Source organism: Gymnogyps californianus, chromosome 6 (assembly GCF_018139145.2).
Source record: "Gymnogyps californianus isolate 813 chromosome 6, ASM1813914v2, whole genome shotgun sequence".
In the NCBI taxonomy this organism is placed as follows: Eukaryota; Metazoa; Chordata; class Aves; order Accipitriformes; family Cathartidae; genus Gymnogyps; species Gymnogyps californianus.
In genome coordinates this window covers 10,954,579-10,976,364 of record NC_059476.1, presented here as the reverse complement: position 1 = coordinate 10,976,364, position 21,786 = coordinate 10,954,579, and the positions used below count along the sequence as shown (strand labels likewise).

The window sequence follows — 21,786 nt, the reverse complement described above, 5'->3', positions numbered from 1 at the left end:
TATTCCAGTTTTAGATAGTTGAAAAGTGACTTACCAAAACTGTTAACGGAAGTTATTCAAGATGTGCTGTCTAAGTCCTTTCCAATTAGTCTTGAGGTCTTGAAGGGCCAGTCTTAGCTTTTTATTAATATGTTCAGTATATTAATGTATTTTTGATATATGCATAGTGTGACTGTCTCGTACATCTCAAGATGTTGCATAATTATTATCCTTTTAATTTGTTTTACTTGGGTTCTACTCCTTAGTCTTGCTTAAAATTCAGAAATATTTCATAGCTTAATAACTTAATAACTCATTAGAAAGCCATGGCATGTACTTGAGGTTACCTCAAAGGCTATCCATATTTAACAGTAAACTTGAGATAATTCATTGACAGTATGACTGTCATTGACCAGTTTAAATATTTAAGGTTGTGTTTTGACCTTTTGCCTTACATTTAAAACATATGGAGAAACTGAAATAGATTGTGTACAAAACTGGGATCTTTATCAGATGGTTATGGCATTATGAAACAACAAAAAATTACTACTTTGCCTGGTAGTAGGACTATATATATAATTTATTGAATATACACTTTTATAAAATTTTGTTGCCTTATTCTGTTCTAGATAGGAGTCTTCCTCTTCCTTATTAAAAATCCCTAATAAAAAGAACTTTTGCTTCCAATTTTGGAGCAACATCTGTGGCCAACAAATTATTGCCTAAATATGATACGAGATACAAATCAAGTTTTTGAAAAACAGGACTAATTAAAAATGTTAATGATGTTTTTCAGGTCTTTCATGCTTTTATTTTGCCATATATAAAGGCTTGGTTTGGATGCTTGAAGTGATATTCTCTTGGGAACCTCTTTACTGAGATCTAATGTACAGAACCAAGACTCAAGGAGAAGTCACATCCTAGAGTCACAAACAAATTGGAAACTTTAGAATGGCCTGTTCAGTTTTGATGGGCTTTCCTGTGAAAATGCAGCGTGTCTTTAGTCTCTGGCTTTTCACACTTTTCTCAGACCATCAGCTGCTGACTGTAGAGGTTTCTCATGAGTGAACAAAACTGTAGTTTTGCACCCCACCCAGCTATGTGTATGCCTGGTTTTGTCTGTGTTGGTGGATATGCATGATGTTTCTCTGGGTTGGCGATGTGATAAATTGTTTCCCATTCTCTCCCTGTTGACGTCCATGAAATATTTCATTTCATTGAGTTCAAATGCTGTTCTAGAAACAAAATAAGCACACTTTAATTAGTTTATGTCATAAAATGTAAGCTGTCATACTGCATTTACAAGGATTCCACAGATTTCCACTACCATCCTATTTTGGTTTAACTTGGTAATTGTATTTATATAAAAAGTCTCAATGATAAGCTACCCATAGGAAGGGCTAATGACAAAGAGGGATGGAAGGAAGATGGGAAGGTATTTTATTCCCTGGCAAGGCTTCTGTATTGTTGGCCTTTGTGCAGACCATCATTCTTGAGCCCTCTGCTAGGTACCCTTCCTTCCCTTTTACTGTCTGCCAGTCTATGGATGGCATAACTTGGTGTCTCAAGGGATCATTAGGTTGAATAGTGACTCCAGAACAGTTTCTGGTGTGCTTCTGATACAGCACAACTATCCTTCACACAAGGCTGGAGGTAACTTTGAAGAATGTAGCTTTGTGTTCTTCTGTATCACACCTGCAGAGAAAACTAGCCTGTTACTGCAGTATTTTAATCCAGTGAAGGCGACTTGATCCAAGTTCCCCAGCTGTTCTTGTGGACAACTGGTGACCCGCAACCACATAATCCACAGTGTTTTGAATTGACAGTTTGATGATAGATGCTTATTGTCCATGAGATGTTTTGAGACTGGGCAGTGATCTCTAGGTCCTAAATGTTGCAACTTTTCTAAGCAGTTTGTTATTTTTGAGACTTCCCCTGAACAGATGCATATATTTCTAGTCACATACAGCAGTGTGTACGTGTACTTCTTTGTCATAGCTCTCTTTTCTCTCTGAAAGCTTTTACCTTCCATGAAACAGCTTAGAATCTTCCTGTACCTTTTGAGTTCTGTAGGGAGTTAATGAAGTAATTTTTTCCCAGGTGGGTTCTGCACCTCACCAGGTGCCACCCATACCAGGATCCATGCGTGCCCTGCTGTCCTTCTCACAGTGCTGAACGCTGGCCAGAAAGGCCTGCACACTCTTTCCCATGCAATGCCAGAAGCCTTTGGGGGATGTTATGTTATTGCCCTGGAGAGGAAACTGTAGAACCATTTAAGGTCTTGTAGCTCATGATAGCTAAAAAGCTTAAGGCTGCCCTTGAGTATTGGTTTCAAATGCCATTGTTTCTCTAGTAAAGTCTAGAGCATGACATGTAATCAGCATCAGGATGCACTGTGAAGTGATATTGGGGTCTGGTTATGTTATGTAGTGGCAAGTTCTTACGGTAGTGAAATTTGAGATATCTCGACAGGAAGCTTTGAGGCCCCTTAATTCTGTAGTACATGGTTCTCAGAGGCCTTTGCGGACCCATTTAACATGTATAGCATTAAGTGTTTTTTCTCCTAGCACCTGTAGTTTCGTTCACGTTCCTCTCACCTTTTCTTACTACTAGGCTAGTGCCAAGCTGTTTCCAGAACTGCTCTGCTCTCAAAGACCTTTTCTGCTAGGTTTTATTCTAAATAAGTACAAGAAATGTCTTTATTATTTGCAGGTTAAAAGCATATCACATTTTTGTCCTTCAAAAGAAATTTGGCCTCCTTTTAAGAGACAAGTAAGTAATGAATTAGAAGCTGAAGGTGCAGTGCTTCTAATTTCTGCAAGATTAAAGATCTTGTTAAATGAAGAATTTGTACTATGACTAATACAGCTTTATTTTGGGGAAAGATAGGGGGAAGCACTCCATTTTGTATGTAATGCAGCTATAACATAGCCCAAAGCTCTCTTTAAAAGCTAGAGCAAAGCTGGGACTTAACTTCCCCTAATTGCTGGAGCAGTCCAAGATTTTTGTCTGGCTGTGGAGCTTTTGCTCTATTTATGCTATAACTTGGAATTGCTTTCTAACCATTTCCTAAGTAAGCACAATTTAACCACTTAGCAGACCGATTTAGAGGCTGAATTCCAATATCCTTGTTCTGTGAATGGTTCCATTGGCTTAATTGACTCCTTGGGAAGTAAGGAAGTATTCAGAGTGAAAGTGATGGACCTTGGTTTTAGCTAGTTATATTTAGCAGCCAGCTGAAATACAACTTCTTGTACATACGAAAACAACGATGCTTTTCATAATTCTGTCCTCAAGAGATATAGTCACTAATATAATGACAATTTAAAAGTTTTATTGATGCATATATTTCTTAGCCATCGCACATCATGAAGTACTCTAAGAAACCAGAGGATTCATGTTTTAACAGCTAGTCAGCTAACACTCTAAGAAATCTTTCATTGTAATCTGTGTAATTCAAGGTTTGAAACAAATTTTATTCCCAAAATAAACTGGCAAGTGCATGAGGTGAGAACACAATTAAAAATGCCCTGCCAATTTTATAAACAGACAAGCCAAGGTACAATGAATTTCTCGAGCCCTCAAGAGACCTAATAGGTTTGTGACAGGAGCTGCGCTGTAGAGTGTTCATCCACATCAGGTTCTCTAAAGAGTAATTCAAGCACATTTTGATGCATCCCAGAAAGGAGGTAGAAACACCTTTCTCATGCAAGGTAACTGCTCTGATATTCCAATTGTTTGATGAAGAAAGTATGCATTTCTGTTATCGTGACAGAAAACAATGAACACAAGTTCTTAAAAGCTTTTAGAAGAAAGTTCTTAAAAGATGTCATGTTAATTACTCTTAGGTATTTTTCAGTTTAATGATAGCTAAATATGGTGCTTACACAGGGTTAAATTAATCAACAGCTTCCTAATTAAAACAAATATCTTCTCCCAGGGATTTAAAATGCAGATTTTTTTGTTATTATTAAACAGTCAAAATGCTTTTGTCAGATAAGGCAAGAAATGGATTGTTGAACCTAGGAACCTCCTGCATACTATTCCTGAATACATTAGCATTAAGTATTTTGCCTTCCAGACAATAAATTATGAAAAGGCTCTTTAAAGTGGGGATGATAGGAAAAGGATGATGGAGGCCAGTGAGATGGTGGTTAACACATTTGCTTGTAGTGCTTGCAACCTCGCTTCAGACGTGCTGTGGTTTGTGAAGAGAGTTGTCTGTTCTCAGCTGAGTTCCTTTACAGGAAAGCCTAGCACAGTGGCTTTGCTTTAAAGAGGTCATGGACTTAGAAGCTCAAGCTGAACTTTACAGGTCTGAATGAGAAGAATTGACAGAGCTGTGGGAGAAAGCTTTTCTTCACTGGCCTTCACTTTCAGGAGGTTTAAAATTCTCCAGATTCTCAACTAAACTTTTTTGAAATTATCAGATGAAGTTCGTTGTGTTAACTTTGATGTGGACTGTAGACCAGTGTCATGAAAATTCATCCTTGAGAAATACGCAGCCCTTCTGACTCTTCCTGTCTCCCTGTCACGCTTTTACATTTCCACTTGGTAGGCTAACTTTCACCATGCTATGATAATTGTTTGCTAGCACTATTAATGAGCTCTATGGCTTTGGTAAACAGCAGATCAAATTGGTTTGACCCATTCTTACTCAAAATGAGCTAAATTAACAACTTAGTAGTATTACTGTGATTTAAATGTGACAATGTTACTCTGAATAGATTTTATAAGAATATGGCTCAAATGGGTAGCTGGTGCATTTTCAAGTACAAAATCCAGAGTCTGCTTTGAATGTTTATCTTAAATTTGTCTGTAAACTATGAAACTCCATTTCAACCACATAATTGCCTTTTAGTATCCTTGCCCATCAGCCGTAAAACGTCAAACAAACATTAGGAGCTTCAGCAATGCGTCCATTTTATGAGTGTATAGTAAACTTTTTCATCCTAGTAAAGTTTATTTAGGTATTATAAGTTGACAACATTCTAATGCACGAAGAAAGCGTGTTTTCTTTCTTCTGAATCAGACAGTGTTCCCCTGATAACTATCCTGAAGTAAAATATAATGAAGTCAGCTTTAGTTTTATGAGCACTAGCGTCATGTCATATGCTGGCAAAGTTTATAAAATAACTGGATATATACATTACATTAATATTTAAAAAGAGCAGGGAGATTATAAAAAGGTATTTAATGGGACATGAGAAAAATATAGCTTCTAGATGACGATACTGGGAGAAACATTTTTCTCCTCTAAAAAGAGATAGAGAATTTGAGTAAGAAAATCTAGTGTCAGCAGGGCTCTGAAGCTTTTTCTCACAACTCTACTCAAATTTAGTGAAAGTGAGTATTCTTTCTGTAAGGCTTTGAATCATCCTCTAAGTTTCCATTGCAGAAATCTTTTCTGTCATCCTAGATAAAAATCCAACCCATCCCCACCCCAGTTACTGAATCCTATAGGATTTTTCCATAGGAGTAATTAAGAACACTCATCTTTTCACTTTCTGCCATAATTCTTAAAGAGCCATGGGAGAAAAATAGGCTTTAGAGGAGTGGAAAAAATTCCTTCTGAGTGAAAACGATTTGCCCAATGTCACATGTATGTCCTGAGTGAGGAATTTCAGTGTAGGTTGCCTCATCCCCACTTTGAGAGCTCTGGCCATGGGGTGATGCTGTCATTGAGACTGGAACTATCTTGCATTTCTGAGTAGCCTGGAATGGGGCCACGCACCGATGTGTTCGGTCTAGTGTTTACATGGGATCTGTTTGCGTAACCGAAGGAATGGAGACTGTGTAAACAATTCCCATTGATTATGACAGCTAATGCTGGCTCAGCAGTATTAGACTCGGTACTTAAATATTTCAGGCTGATATCTATTTGTTTTCTCACTATACTAGAGTGTTTATTAATAAGATTTAGTATGTAAATACTCTTCTCTAGTGCTCAGTGCTGAACATGCTCTCCTTTTAATGGGATTTTTGTTTTGTCCTAGTAATATTAGCTTAAGAGCCATTGATGGCACAACCTTGTGCTAATTCAAGCATTATTACTGCCTGTGTAACATGCTGCCCTGAGTCATTCAAAAAATAAATATGAATTAATTCAGTGTCTCAATGGAAGATGATGACACAAATGTTGTAGCAGGCCCGTAAATTGATGGTCATTGTCAAAACAACAGTGGCTTTGACATGCAGATCTAGATACAAAGAGAGAGTCTGCAATCATTTCCGATTACCTTGTTGTCAAGCTGACATTTCCCCTTGCTTAGTCAACAGCCTATTTCTTAAGCTGTGTCACCCCCATTCCAGTCTAGGTTCAACAACGCTGTCTCTCCATTCCAGCAGCCATTTTGGTATTGTCATTTCATTGAAGCACCCTATAGGTGATATATTGCACGCTTGCCTGAGGACTTTTTCCTACTAGTGTATCTCATTCACAGGGAACCTTTGGTGAATCTGTTGCCATATTTTATTTGAGAAGGTGTTGTAAGTCATTGTAGTTGGCCCCAGCCCCAATCAAGGTCAGTGCCAAACTTGGTACTGGTGCCAGTGGTCTGTTATCGCTGGCATAGGTACACCGCTTCTCTGAAGGACCTTAGCTGAGTCAAAAGTAGTGTGTTTCTGTCACTACTGCTACATTAACTCTGGAAGTTTTGCTGGAAAAATAATGTTGGCAGGGTTTGGTTTGGTTTTGTCTTTCTTGTTCCTAGCCAGCATAGCAATGCCAGAAAAAGATTCTTCTGGAGACTAAGCATTAGCACTCTACAACTTGTGAATGCAGCTGATCAGTGAGTCCTTCAATCTGACCAGCTTCAGGTTGTGCATAGAGTCCCAGGGAGAGAGAGAGGCCACAGTGCTGTTCTGTGGCTGCAAAAACTGCAGACTCCCTAGCCTGGAGTGACTGTCCTGCTCTTGTCTCTTCTGAGCAGAGCAAACCTGAGAGGTCCAATGAGAACTCTACCACCTTGTTCTGTGTCTCCTCTTCTGAAGTGCTGCAAATACTAGCAGGGGACTCTGGCCATCAAAAGCTGAAGGTGGTTCTTAAACCAATGGTCTCTTAGCAGTTCCACCCAAGCTGGATTTGGCCCATGCTCTTTCCAACCTGTCCCTCACTAAAACATATATTCATATTCAGAATTTAACAATTGATGTGATCGACTGGGCTTGTTGTCAATTTTATACAAGCTCAGTGGCAGTGAAATCAGGGGAATTAACTGTGGGAAAAACAACAGTAGCAAAGAGTAGGGCTGGTGTTTGGATTCCCCCACCCTTCCCCTCTCTCTTTCCACATGGGTGGGAATGTTTAACCATGCGAGAACATTAAGAAGCACTGACTTCAAGCTCGTGAAGTTGTGTGTTGATATGATACAGTTCTTAGGGAACATTGTCCTGCAGTACCGTAACCCAGTCAGGTAGTCTGAGAATATAAGTTTCAATCATGGTTCAGGAGTTCCTTCCCTTCATGGTTTTAAGAACCTTACCATTATTATCTGTCCTTCTGTGGTTTTCTAGACTGTAGTTGACTATGATAATATTACAGTACAAATTAAATTCTGCTTCCAGTGCTTTTCCCTAGATCTCATTTGCTGCTTTCCTGCACAGGTTATGAAGTGTCACAACTCAGTAGTACCAATTAGTTTCTTCATTTAATGGGTAGTTTTAATGTTCTAGGAGAATCCGTTTTCTTAACTTAATGGTAGTATTTTTAGGCTGTTGCATAACATTTAACTAGTTATTATTTGTTCTTTACTCTTTGAACATGTCTAGTTATACTGTTCTGGCATTGTTGCAAATACAGTTCTACAATCTAAGTAAAGCAAGCACTTATGATTTCATGGATAGCTTCAACTTTATTTTTTCTTGTGTTTAGTCCTAATTATATAACATTTCTAATGACACTTCACCATTGGCAAAGCTTCCATAAATTCAAAAGTTTTGTAAGGTTAGAGTCCATGAAATATGCCACTAGGAAAATATTTTATATCTGTCAGTACGTTTAAGTGTGCTTTACTGACACTCTGCTTTCAAAAGGTTTTATCTGGTGATACCATTCACCCTTGGTTAACAGTGGACATTTAAGCCCTGGTTGTGCAAAGGAAATTTGCTACTCCTATCTTTTAGCGGCCTGCTTCCAAGCGTGGGATTCATAAATCTGAGCTAAGCATAGGAGCCAGGTTAAGGAGATGCTGGGCAGAGACTGCTTGCCACCTCTTCTGCCAAAGCTGCAATTCTCCAGCTTAAGTAGAGGTGCTTAAATTCCACCTGTATGTCACATGTGTAGCTGCTACCTGTTTTCCAGGGGTCTAGACTTAGTTATCTTTGAGATGCCAAACGTGATTCCTGCCCCTCACCTGCCCCCTGCCCCAAGCCTGTTACACAAATCAGTGTGTCTGTTTTAACCTGTTCTGTCCATCTTCTTAAATTGTTACTAGGCCTGGCTTTGAAAGGCAGGACGCAGGTTATCCCTCAAAGCTTCAAGGTGATCTCTGGGCTGGTTCCCTGCTGCAGTCCTCCTTGCCCCATTGGTAATTTCCATATCTCTGGATAACCTCTGTTTAAGCAGTGAAGACAGTGACAATACATTTGTAGGCTTTGGGATGAGTACTTGCTCATTCGTTTCATATTTTAAAACTTGATGTGATTGTAGTCTGTGCCTGTTTCAACTTCTAATTTTTTTTTTTTTCTCCTTTGAAATAGTTTTTTTCCCGGTGTCCCAGCTCAATTCACAAAGGAAGCCAGGTTTATTCATGCATTATGTCTGGGATTTACAGACACGTTCAATGGCGAATTAAGCTAGCATGGCTGAAGCGGTTTCTACTCGTGGCTGTACGTACTGTCTTTCTTTGGGAAGTTAGTACAACCACCATGGTGATAGCTGAATGGGATGTGCATTTGTTCCTCCACCACTGTTTATAATCTGCTATATTAATGTAGCCTGACATTGGTTTAATTTACAGTATAATACTGGGCTGTAAACTGCAGCTGTTCACAAGTAGATTCATTTCCCATTCAGCCACCTCGCCAGTGAAGGCGATAACCTCCAGGAGCCCAGCAGGATACAGCTTCAGTCAGTCCCGTGTAATCTGCTGTCCCATATGTCGGCACTCTCTGTCCATCCACATCCTCATGGGGACTTCTGGTTTTGATGGCCACCCAGAAGGTTGACCAAAAAAAGCTTTGGCTGGAGCTCATGCCAGACCATAAGATAAATAAGTGCTTAAGAGTTATGAGCTCACATGGAGGTAGTCTTCAGTAGCTTTCCCTTATTTTAGTGTATTGGGTAACTTGGTAGAATAGAGCTTTTGGTCATTTACAATCACATTGCTTCATTTAGGATAGAAGACATTAGATCTACACAGTAGCTTCTCTTCAACGAAAATGTCATTGCCATTTAGATGTTATCTAGATTTCCTGTATAAGGGTTGGAACAGAGCCAAACATTACATGACTCCAGAAAAAAATACTGCTTTAAAATTTTACTTGGCTTTTTAGAGGATGATTTACTTTTTATGAGGTGAGGAGAAAAAGGAAGGAACTATGTGACAGAAAGAGACAGAGAAATTTTTATATTGGGGGTATCTGAGGAAAGTCTTACAGGAGGTTTTTTCCAAAAAAACTAATTTTTTTTTTTTTAATCAGTAGTGTATTTCATTATGTTTGCTGTATGTATTAAACTGCTGAAGGGACAACAATACATACATGTATACAGTGATGCTGGATTATATCAGAGCGCTCTGTAAAATCTACAAAATCCCCTTGAAATCATAGGTACACTGTATTTCTACACCTGGCTGCAATCTCCACTTTGAATGTTGGGCTAATTTACCTTCTCCATGGTTGTCTTATCTCCATTTTGGATTGAAATTCCCTGGGAAGGGAGAAGGTGCTAACCGTACAGAGTGAGTGACAGGCTGGCTCCTTTTCAAAAGATGCTTCATAGCGCGATAGGATGGGAGCAGCTTTTGAAATCCCATTCATTCTGGCTTCTTGACACAGGCTTGGGGTCTGCAACAATAAAACGTCCCCTGAGATGAACAAAAGGCCAGTTGTTTTAGCACAATCCTTTAAAATACAAAGTTTTGGAGAACGCGCAGAGAGCTTGGTCAGGGGAGAACAAGCAAGGCAATCTCGCCTAAGAGAGGTTGCTTTTTTACTGAAAGAGACCGCAGAAGAAGAGAGAGGCTTTCTGCACAAGAGGAGGAGAAACCATGATTCAGTAAGTTATGTGGTGCAGTCCCATCTTAGAGAAATCCGGGCTAAGCCTAGAGAGTACCACAACATGGTGCATCAGTGACATGCAAAAAGCTGTACCTATTTTAGCATGCATTCCCATGCATTTCTTGTGAACGCATAAGGAGAGAGCAAATTAAATACAAAAGCTTGGATGCATTTGCTACAGGTCTTCCCATACCCCTGAAGAGTGAAGCATCATAAACTGCTAATCAGGTGGGAGCTCCGGGCACTGGGGTGCACTGAGCTACTGGGGAATCTTGGTATCTTAATAGTCCTGGGCCAACAGCCCCTGTGCCTTATGGTCCTGCTTGTGTAAGGAGGACACTAGCTGCAGTTTTTCCATACGGGAGGAACCACAGTGTGACAGTCTGTTGTAGTGTAATCTGCAAGATTAAAAGTAATGTGCACTTGTAAACATAGTAGAAGTCATCAGAAGAATTGTTACCAGGACTGTGACATGTGCAAGCCCCTGTTCTAAAGTACCAGTTGTAGATAATTTGTTTTACTTTGTATATGCGTTAATTGACAACAGAGAACTGGACTGTGCCATCTAGCAATAAAACACCAGACTGGAGTATGTAATCTGGCTGGACTTTTTTCTCTCTCTTCACTATATGAAACGTGTTTTCTGCTATTTTTTTTTTTTCCTGTTTTTTGAAGTGAAGCTGACAATTCTCACGAAGTGTTGGGAGATCTTAAATTTGAAATCTGTAAATGAAAGGTATCTTCAGGTACTTCTGTTGTCATTATTAGCACATCACTTCTGTATTAAATGATTAAAAACAAGTCAAACTATAGAATGGTAGAATGGTGTAATGGTTTGGGTTGTGTCATGGTTTAACCCCAGCCGGTAACTAAGCACCACGCAGCTGCTCGCTCACTCCCCCCACCCAGTGGGATGGGGAGAGAATCGAAAAAAAACCCTCGTGGGTTGAGATAAAAACAGTTTAATAGGACAGAAAGGAAGGAAAAATAATGATAATGATAATAATGATGACAATAATAATACTAAAAGAATTAGACTATACAAAACAAGTGATGTACAATGCAATTGCTCACCACTCGCTGACCGATGCCCAGTTAGTCCCCGAACAGCGATCCGCCCCTCCCAGCCAACTCCCCCAGTTTATATACTGGGCATGATGTTCCATGGTATGGAATATCCCTTTGGCTAGTCTGGGTCAGCTGTCCTGGCTGTGTCCCCTCCCAACTTCTTGTGCCCCTCCAGCCTTCTTGCTGGCTGGGTATGAGAAGCTGAAAAATCCTTGACTTAGTATAAACACTACTTAGCAACAACTAAAAACATCAGTGTGTTATCAACATTCTTTTCCTACTAAATCCAAACCACTGCACTGTATCAGCTCCTAGGAAGAAAATTAACTCTATCGTAGCCAAAACGAGGACAGGTTGGAAGGGACTTTAATGATCATCTAGTTCCAACCCCCCTGCCATGGGCAGGGACACTTTCCACTAGACCAGGTTGCTCAAAGCCCATCCAGCCTGACCTTGAACACTTCCAGGGAGGGGGCATCCACAACTTCTCTGGGCAACCTGTTCCAGTGTCTCACCACCCTCACAGTGAAGAACTTCTTCCTTATATCTGATTTAAATCTACCCTCTTTCAGTTTAAAACCGTTACCCCTCATTCTATCACTACACTCCCTGATAAGGAGTCCCTCCCCATCTTTCCTGTAGGCCCCCTTTAAGTACTGGAAGGCCACTATCAAATACATATCATTTAAAAAATAAACACATTTTTAGAATACCAGCCATTTTGCTAGGTCATAAAAAGAATATTTCAGGTGATGTTATCAAGTTCAGAAATGCCTTACTTGAGAGAGAAGATTCAAGAGGTACTGGTTTATGCATACTGCTATTCTTTTAGCATAAGCTAACAAGAACAGTATTTGTTAGAGTAAAAGAAAACTGATTAAGATTGGGATAGTTTCCTTATAAAAGAGCCTCTAAAAAGTCCCATGCGAAAGTTCAGTTTTGGTTTCTGTCAAAATGAGATGGCACAGCCTGTCATGGGAAAATAACTAAGGCATTTTGAGACCTTCAAGTTGTGGAGAGATGTATGGCAGTTATTCCACCCTTGGATTAGAGGATGCAACTAGGTAAAAGCAATGGTCTCCAGCTGATTTCTTAGACTCGTATAGTTTGGCTTCTTGTGTAATCCAGGGCAATTCTGAATTTAATCTAATTTGTTTCAGGAAATCAAACCAGCGCAGTGACTATAAAGATCCTTTTACATCCTGTTCTAGTAGCTTTCTCAGTCAATGCTCTCGTTTGCAATCACAAAGACCAGAGGATCCCTATAACATAGAGAAATAGTGATGGTCTGATAGCAGGTCCCATGTTTTTAATTCTTAATGTTTTTTTTTACCTTAAATCTTGTACCATTGCTGCTGTGACAATGTCATGGCTTAGGGATTGGTTACAAATCCATTTTTAATTGGCTTTTTTGGTGACCAAAAAAGGGAGAGGGCACAAAATCTGGTGATTTTGTGCACATTTTAATGATGCTTTTAAAGAGCTAAGTGAAAAATGATGTATTTCTTTCTAACTAGTAAATATACTTGCCTTTATTGTTGCTATTTACAAGGTGCCTTTCATTGTGTTGTTTACTCCTGGTTTACTCCTGTTTTTAAGCTGCAGTGTTTACCTACACAAAGGCAAGCTACCATTACTCCTGTGTGAAAACTTTTAAATTGAGCTAGCAACTACTAACAACAAAAATGTAAACCACTGGCTTACTCTCAGTAGTCAGAACTGCAAAGGCAGGTAAAAGCCAGTTAAAATTTGACACTTGGCCACATGGTGAATTTTTGAGAACCCCAGCTGTTTGAGGTGTAAGAACATCTGTGACTGTCAACAGTTCATTAGAAAATTGCTGGCAATAAAAAAATGCCAGCCCCCCTCTTCCCCAAAGCAATTGGATTCCTGATGGTCTGCCTGTCCTCTGTATCATTTTACTTCGTTCACAGAGAGACGAAATTTGCAACAAATTTTTCTTCTGTGTTTCCCTCATGGTGCGATGATCTAACATCATTATTCACTCCTTACTTATACTGGATTTGAATATGCCATTGTTTCTTGGACAATAAAAACATCGTTTGCCTAGCAGTCATCACATACATTAAATCTTTGCCATATGTGTATTACATTCCTGTGTCATATTCCTTGGACAGACCCTGAGTAAATTCCTTTGGCTCGAGTTTTGACATGATGGTTGTAATAACTGAGAAAGCTTCCATTAATAACTGGTCAGAGCACTAAGGTAATACTTTATCAGAACGCTTTGCAGTATTTGATGATATCGATCTCTAGTGTGGGACTGTCTAGCACTTTGCACATTAGATCAAAAATATGCTGAAGTCAGGAGTGAACCATTTTTATGCTTACATAAAAAAGAAAAAAAAGGGATGGCATGCTCAATCAGACCTGTCTGTGCAGGGAACCTAAGACAGGCTGTAAGTCTGGCTGTAGGATCTTCTTGAGCTTTGCAGGTCTGTTGCTGCTTGGATTCTCCTTCTCTTTGAATTTTTGGCTGTCTGCAGCAGAATTTCCATTGCTAACGTTGTCTCTGTGCCACATAGCAATGGGGGTAGGAGAATGGTCTACTATTTAGTATTTCTTTCTCACATGTTCTGCAGCTCCCCTTATTTCTTTTCTTGTATTTGGCTATAGACCTGAGGGTGAGATCACACATGTATAGAATGAGAGCCGTAGAAACACATTACTCGGCTGCATTTGGTGCCAGCATTTGAAAGTGCCAGATTGCTTTTTGGGTTTTCAATATCACATGTTGGAGATGTCACAGGCTACTACTATTCATTGCTATCTACTCCTTGCAGCACTTGTGTAATATTTATAAATACTTTCACAGATGAACGTACCTTTTTAGCTACAGGATGTTGATGGCATTGACCTGTTGTGAAAAAACAATATAGTGCTTCTGATCCAGTGATTCTGAGTTTATAGACTTCTCTATTAGACATTTGAAATGAGCCAATTATAAAAGCAAAGATAGTTTAACCATGACACTTGTTCATTGTTTCTGTCCTCAGCAGTTCTGTGTAGACTCTCTTCATAATTAAGGGCTTTACTGAGTAAAGAAGATTCCCAGCAGTCACCCTGGAATTGGATTAACAGCACAAGAAACTCCCCCTTGCTAACCACATGTTCAGTCCCTTTATATCTTCCCATATACAAGCCCTTCTTCAATTTGTTTAAATGAATTGCTGTAATTTGGCTCTGTGGACTTGAAGAAATCTAGCCGGGCTTTATTTAGAAGTATAGTGGTGCACAGAGTCTCCATCTGAAATTAGGGCCATGTTGTACAAATTATCGTATAAACACAAATTAAGAGAAATCCTCTGCACTGATGAGTTAATAATCTTGGTTGTCAAGACAAAGAACGAGAGAGAGTAGTGTTATCTCTGCTGTATGCTCCGCATGCACAGATTGTAATTTACCAAAGGTGGCGCAGAGAAAGCGTTACAACATTGAGGATTGAACCTTGATTTCCTGTATCTGAATATGCTGCCTTAATTACAAGACTGACTTCTATCTTGTCAGTTATTATAAACTCTGCAATCATTTGAGCTTGATACTGTGCCAGGCCATGTATTGTCATGGAAGCAATATAGCTAATGTTAAAAAGAATTGTATTTCTCTTTACCTGCAGATGTGTGAAAATAAGTAAATTTTGTCTTCCTGAATTACAAACTGCATCCTTGCTACACTGGTAGAAAAGAAAGATCATTTTAGTATATCCGTATTTTAAAGCTGCTCTCTGGTTTAGCATATCCCAGCAGTCTCCATCCATTTCTAGGATCATCTTTGTGTTAATGGTATAAATATGTTTGCCTGAGTCATGCTGCACAACTTGGTTGTATTCATTGTCTTTTGGGAAAAGTTTTTTCTTTCTTTAGGCTCAACTGAACCTGCCATTTTCATGTGAGGCGATTTGTTTTTGGGGTATCCTCTTAAGTGGATATCTTGGATGTGAAGAAGTGACTAACAAACTCAGTAGATGCAGGATATTGACAGATGTACTCCAAGGAATCTAGCCGTGGTGTATAAGACATTACCATCTCTTTGCTGTCCATCCCATCCGTCCACCCAAGGTTTCCAACCCTACAGCAGACCTGACAAAATCGAACATGGGGCGGTGTGCTTCAGTCATTTCAGTGCAAAGACCAGAGGCTTAAATCGAACTTAACCTTTGCTGGCGATACAAGCTGAACCACCAGGCTTTGCACTGAGCCAACAGTTCTGTGGCATCAGCTCTGCCGTAGGGGCAGAAATGTCATGCAAAGGGGAGGTGACCAAGGGCTGGCACCGCAGAGGAGGACAGTGTATCTGAAAGGCACCTAAGGGAAATTGTGGCAGAGCCCTCAAAGCATCACCAGAACGAAGAGCTGTGCGAGAGCTCTGCAGTCCGTGTCACAGCCCCATTCACGGCCATGATCAAATCACAGGTCACCTGCATTGTTAGGGACCACATCGGAGCTTGTCATGTCTGGGTACCACACTGGTTCCAGCTGGATTACTAATGGGAGGGGGCAGGATCTGGAGTGTGGATGAGCCCTGTATATATGGGGGTGAGGGAGCCAGGCTGAGTTTCCACCCTGAAAACTGCATAAGCAGTCGGGATACCCTGCAAAGTCAAGTGCAGTGAGATCTCTGATAACCAACACAGCTCCTCCTCCTGGAGCCATTTGAAGACACACAGTGGGAACACTTTCTAAGAGAGCACTTGCAGTCATCGTGTGGTTTTGGACGCTATATCAAGCCCAGAGGCTGTATACCTCTTGTGCTGTAATTTGTATCTTAATGGTAATGAATTGGGTTGGGATCTCTTGAGATAGAGATCATATTCCTGTAATAATAAGATTCTAAAATGTTAAATTTTTCTGTGAGATCTGTGGGATTTGCAGGTCAGAAAAGACTGTTGATGCATTTTGTATACTGTTGATATAATTTATAAATACTGGGTTGATATCTTTTGCAAAAAAATCTAATTTCCAGATTTGGGGTTTATTTTGTCATGAAAAATAACGACAGTATGAAGGTGGCTCTTTAAATATCTTACAAAAGGACACAATAGTGCTCCTTATGCTTGGGCAATGTATTTTTTTTACTTTCTTGGGAACGGTGGGGAAAGGAAGAGGAAATTGGAGAGACATTTAAAAATGTCAATTCTAGTTCAAAAGTTACACAAGCAAACACTCTTGACCAAGGTGTTGAATTATGAAGTTTGATATTCCATAAAGCTAAATAATTGGAAGTAATGCTGCCAATAAAAGACATTCATTTATTTACTCAAGGTGCCCATTGTTAGCACTAATAATACATTTCAACATATTGAAATTGCCAGATAATTCCTTTGTGACTTTTATGCTGGATGATATTGTTATTTAAATGAACCTGCAGACCGCACTGTAATGAAGAAATGCATGTTTTGCCTAACAGTTATCAACCAGCATTCCAGCAAAATGAGAATTTTTACCTCCATTCATTCTGAGGGGAAGCTGGGGGTCACTGTTTTCAATATGGACCATTTAAAAGCCTTTCAGCAGTGAATAATTATAAGCCACAGCTTCTGAAATTACCTGTATTCACTGTAGGGAAGAAGAAACTTTTATCTTTTGTAATGAAGTACACTTGCTCATTCAAACTTTATAAGACTTTCTTAAAATGGCAGTTGCATTGTGCTGATGTAGTATTAGGTGGAGTAATAAAAGAAATCAATTTTTAAATATATGGATACCCTTGTTTACTCAGTTTTACTTTTCTTGAATTTTGGATCCATCTTGTCAAATAATACAGATGGAAAAAATGTGTTGAGCTCTTGTGTAAATAACCTTATCTGTACAAATTGCTGTTTACTAAAACAAATGTTACTTCATTTGCAGTTTCAAATTCATTTTGCACTTTCATTTGAAGATTGGGGTTTGAAACTGTTTTGGTCATGCTAATTTTTCTATATTAAGTTTTAGAAAAAGATTTTCTTTTTTATAGTTCAAAACTATGCAGAAGATAGGGATTGGAAATATGGCTTGCAGCAATGGGCTTTGGACTTCTCTCTTTGTTCTTAAAAACAAACAGGTTGGCAATATTCATTGGTGTAAAGAAACAGAAAAGTCATTATCTGGGGAGTAATTTTTAAAAAAAGATATACAATAATTTGTTAATTATTGCCAGAAAAAAGCATGCAGTTTTACTTCTGAAAATGTGCGTTCCGGTTAATGAAAAACATTACCCTGCAGCCTCTGTGGGATTTTTTCCACTTGTAAAAGTTTTTTTTTTAAGGAAGAAACTGATCCCACACTTTCCTAAATGGGATTTTTAGGCAAGGGCTAATTCAAGCCTCACCCCCAGACAATAAGCAAGCACAAAGTTAAAGGTTGAGAGTTTTGCTTTTGAATTCTGTGTATTTACTTTTAGAATAGAAATACCTCTTTTTTTTTTTTTTTTTTTAACTAAATGGCAGATTGCAAATTGGGTTGTTTCAATCAAAGATGTTTTTCCTGTACTTTGAGTGATTCAGACACTTGATTTCCCCACTCAGAGGAAGTCTTCTTCACTGTCCTGTACAGCACCAACCCGCTTCTGTTAGCATCACTCAAAAAACACTTCATCTGTAAAATAAAATTTAGCTTTGTAAATAAGATAATTTCACAGTAGCCAGAAGTTTTAATCCTGCCTATGAAGCTGTTTAGACTAAGTGCTGCTGCTCTATTATTTGTCCAACAGGGTGGGAGAGGAGGCACTGGGAATAGCAACCTGATAGAGATAGATGACGTTGCTATTATAGTTGAGCTTTTTTAACCCCCTACTCATGGTAACTGTATTAATGGATGGGTAACCAGGTAGTCTGTAGCTGTATATGTCTATCAGCCAACTTGCTAAATATTTATTAGACCAGAATTTTGCCTGTGTGTTAGTCATATTTAAATATGGGCCATATGTTCAATACTCTGAGAGGCTGATCCATATTTCATTCAACTGTTTAGTAAACTTTCTGTCTTCTGTCCAGATACTCAGGCTCCCAAGCTATGGTAACACACACAACTAGGTATCTAGAAGAGCAAACATAATCCTTATTATATATCCAGCAATGTTTTTGTGCTATGAAGTAGCTAGGACCAGGACCCTTAGGCAGCATACAACTAAGGAGCAAAGAGTTGCCCCCTCCAGAGAATTTACGTCCAGATGGCTGAGGCATATACAGATATTTTCTCAGGGTAACAAGTTGCCTCATGTCAGCTGACAGGAATATGCATTCTCAGCAAATGCAGAGTAATTTAAGCTGATTTAGCCCTTTCTCCTGTGATAACTTTTAAACCCAACGACAGGAGACAACAGGTGGATATAAGCAGATGGGGAAGCACGAGGAGTGAGTAAGAAGGTTGGCTTCATAGGTAGTGGGCTCAGCCCACAGCCATTGTCAAGCTTTTTTTCTGGCATCAGAGTTAAGAGGAGGCTTGAGAGGGGATTTGAAGGAGGATAACGAGGCAGCTTTGTGGACATGAACAAGGAGCTCTACCCAAGCATGGGGGCAGCAGGGGAGAAAGCACAAAGATCCTTGCTTGAAAAGGTAACAAATGGGTGATGGAGCCTACTGTCAGGGGCTGACTGGAGGTGGGAGCTCTCCCCTCTGGAATAAATGAATGAGAATAGGTTGGGAGGGGATTAGGCTGAGAATGCTTTGAAAGAAAAAGCAAGTAGATTATGTTTATATAACAGAAAAAGGGAAGCCACAGCAAAGAGGAGTGACAATGGTCAAAGTGATGAGCAAAGAAAATGCCGGTATCAAAAATATTCTTCAAGCTTTTCCAAAGCTGCTCTTTCAATAAGCAGAAGGAAGAGGTGCCTTGTAATGATGGCTTTGTATGCATCCCCATCATAACCAACTCCTCACAGTTGCACCTTTGAGGTGAACAGTTATATTGCCTCAGCCAGAAGAATTTTCTTGTTCTTTAAGTATAAGGAAATAGGACAAAAGTATACTTTCCTGCTGGGAAAAAAAAGTCACTGGTCTCTTTATTTGCGTTTTCTAAAATTATTACGAGAATGGACTCGTTGCTTTGTTGATTTGTCATAATCATTTAAAATTCAGCTTTACAGATTTCTCAGTCTGTTAAAAACACTGTTTTTGTTATGTCCTCAGATGGGCATTTTTCATTATTTGCTTCTGAAAAAAATTACTGGCTTTTTTAAAAGGGTGTTTACTACCAGACAGTCTTATAGCAAAGCACATATCTGTCCTTAGGCAACCATATTCCTCAAAATCTGAAAAAAACGATAACTGAGGATATACTGTATTCTTATGTGAACCATCTGTTGTTGATGGAAAGGCAAGAACAGATGATCTGAACTGGCCTGTTAGTGCAATAGCAGCATAATTCTGTCCTGGGTTGGAGACTCAGGATTTAGCTTGACCTCATCACTTCTGTGCTCTGTGCCACTGGAGACCAGTGGGGTGCACTGGTGCATCCATCCTTCTTGGGAAGAGTGCAGCCAGCACTACTGCTCGTGTGGCCATTGCCAACTCATATCCATATTGCTATGTTGAAGGTCATTCCTTAAGTCTTCTGTTTTTGCCTCCTGCACAAAAGACACATCTGCAGTTTGTTTGGAAGAGAAAATAGAAAAGGTTGGTGTCAATGCTGCTGAATGGATGAATTTAACAGTGAATAGTAAGCTGTGTCTGGATGTTTTGATGTCAGGGTGGCCTTATTACTGTACTTACAGAGAATTTTATAATCAATTGCAAAGCTGTATGATGGTTTTGATGTGTGACATATATACAAGGGTGCACTAATCACTGATTTAATGTAATGCTTAGCCCTGTTGTGAACACTGTCATTTGTTTAGTGCACAAATCACATTAAGCCAACCACCAGCTATAATTTTGGAAATTGGTGGAATATTCCTATAAAGAAGCACAAAAGATTGTAAAGATTGAATAAGTTCATTGTCTTAGTGACCAGTTGGGGAGGGGGAGGCCGTCCTCTTTAATTTTTTCTTCTTTTAAAAATACTTTGTGGTTCAGCAGCACAGACACTGCATATCTTTGTATCCCCACACAGCCACCATGTTAATAGCTCTTTGCTAGCTGTGGTCAGTTAATTTAAAAAAGCTGGCACATTGGTATTATAGGTTGCAATAGATTATTCTTGAATCAAATATAGTATTGTTGCTTCAAACCAAACCCCCACCCATGACAAAATTCATTATAGCTCTTTAATTTATAGTAGCGTTTGAAAGGATGAACCTGAGATGATATGAAAGGAGATTCAGTTTCTTAAAATTTTCTCAAGCCAGGCATCCTCCTCCTCCTCCTCCTTTGCTCTTGCTACATGTATAGACTCAGTAAGGGGTTACTGTTCGTGTGGGAATCTGGCACTTCTTTGTTTTGTTGCAGATTATAAAATGTTCACTGACATGATGAACATGGGTGCGGTCCTAGAATATATTTCTCCCCTGAATGTATGTTATATACATTTCTATTATGCACATAAATGCAAGGGAGTCAATCTAAAATATGTTTTGTTCAACGTACTGCGGTTGCACAAAAACTCCGGGCCCATCCTTGAGTCAGTCAGTCACTGGAAGCCTGTCAATGCATTGGAGGGTAACTAGGCTCTCAAAACTCACTTGCCCTGCAATAGCCATCATACTCCAGGTGTTGGCTGATACGCCAAGCAGCATCACTTTCTGACAAGAGCTTCAACTATTCTTTTCAGACTGGAATGGAGAGTTTGGGGGGAGCTCAAAAGCTTGAGAGGCGATTGCTAGCTGCTAGAATAAAAGGCTGAGTTGGGATACATCAGTTTCCCTACATCAGTGGCTGGGAGATGTTCTGGCTTTCAGTCCAGTGAGAGCACTGGGTTTGAGCGATGATATGCCCAATCTTCAGTTCTCATTTCTGGAAAGTCCTGAGTCCTGTGGATGCTATCTGATATACCCATGTGCACAGATGAGCATGGTAACACTTCAGCGTAGATAGGGAGAGATTTTTTAGACCCCCTAAAAAATCAACCATACAATACTACTGTTTCCTACTACATTTGACAAAGATAGAGTTTCTGGTCAAAAGGAGAGAGAAAGAAATATGTACAGACCTAGTGTCCATTGCACTTTTCTCATCCATCCAAAATGTGGCTGTGTCTAGGGGAGCTGTGGGGGGTCGATCCAAATGTCTGCTGCTATGAATAACTTCAATTTGGAAATGAATAATTACAACAGGAGAAACAGAGACACCTTCCCTGGAAGAGTCAGTAGACAGAAGATTCAGCTGATGTGTGAAATCTGAGCCTTCAGTCTGAATCAGGGAGCAGGATCTTGATCTTTCAGATCACAAGGGAGCACGATAATTATGGAGCTGTTGCATTTTCTGGAGTGGGATGAGTGTGTGCCCATTTCTTCTCTGGTTTATCATATAAAAATAATTGGTTTGCAAGCTGTTGTGGGCTTGGAAAATTTTTGTAGGATGAGAAAATGGATTCCCATTCATTGCCATGTCTGAACTTCAGAAAATGACCCTGTGCACCTCTG

General features: G+C 39.5%; 1 protein-coding gene across 4 annotated transcripts in view; it reads left to right on the top strand.

Annotated features, from left to right (window-relative positions):
* VTI1A (vesicle transport through interaction with t-SNAREs 1A) overlaps window positions 1–21,786 on the top strand; it is a 275,400-nt gene that overhangs the window by 197,256 nt on the left and 56,358 nt on the right. Inside the window, exon 9 of one of the 4 annotated variants that reach the window (XM_050898889.1) lies at window positions 17,245–17,266. The exons of the other annotated variants lie outside the window; for them this stretch is intronic. Within the exon in view, the coding sequence (XP_050754846.1) occupies window positions 17,245–17,266 (22 nt within the window). Of the gene's footprint in view, window positions 1–17,244; window positions 17,267–21,786 lie in introns of those variants that run through there. 4 annotated transcript variants of the gene reach the window in all.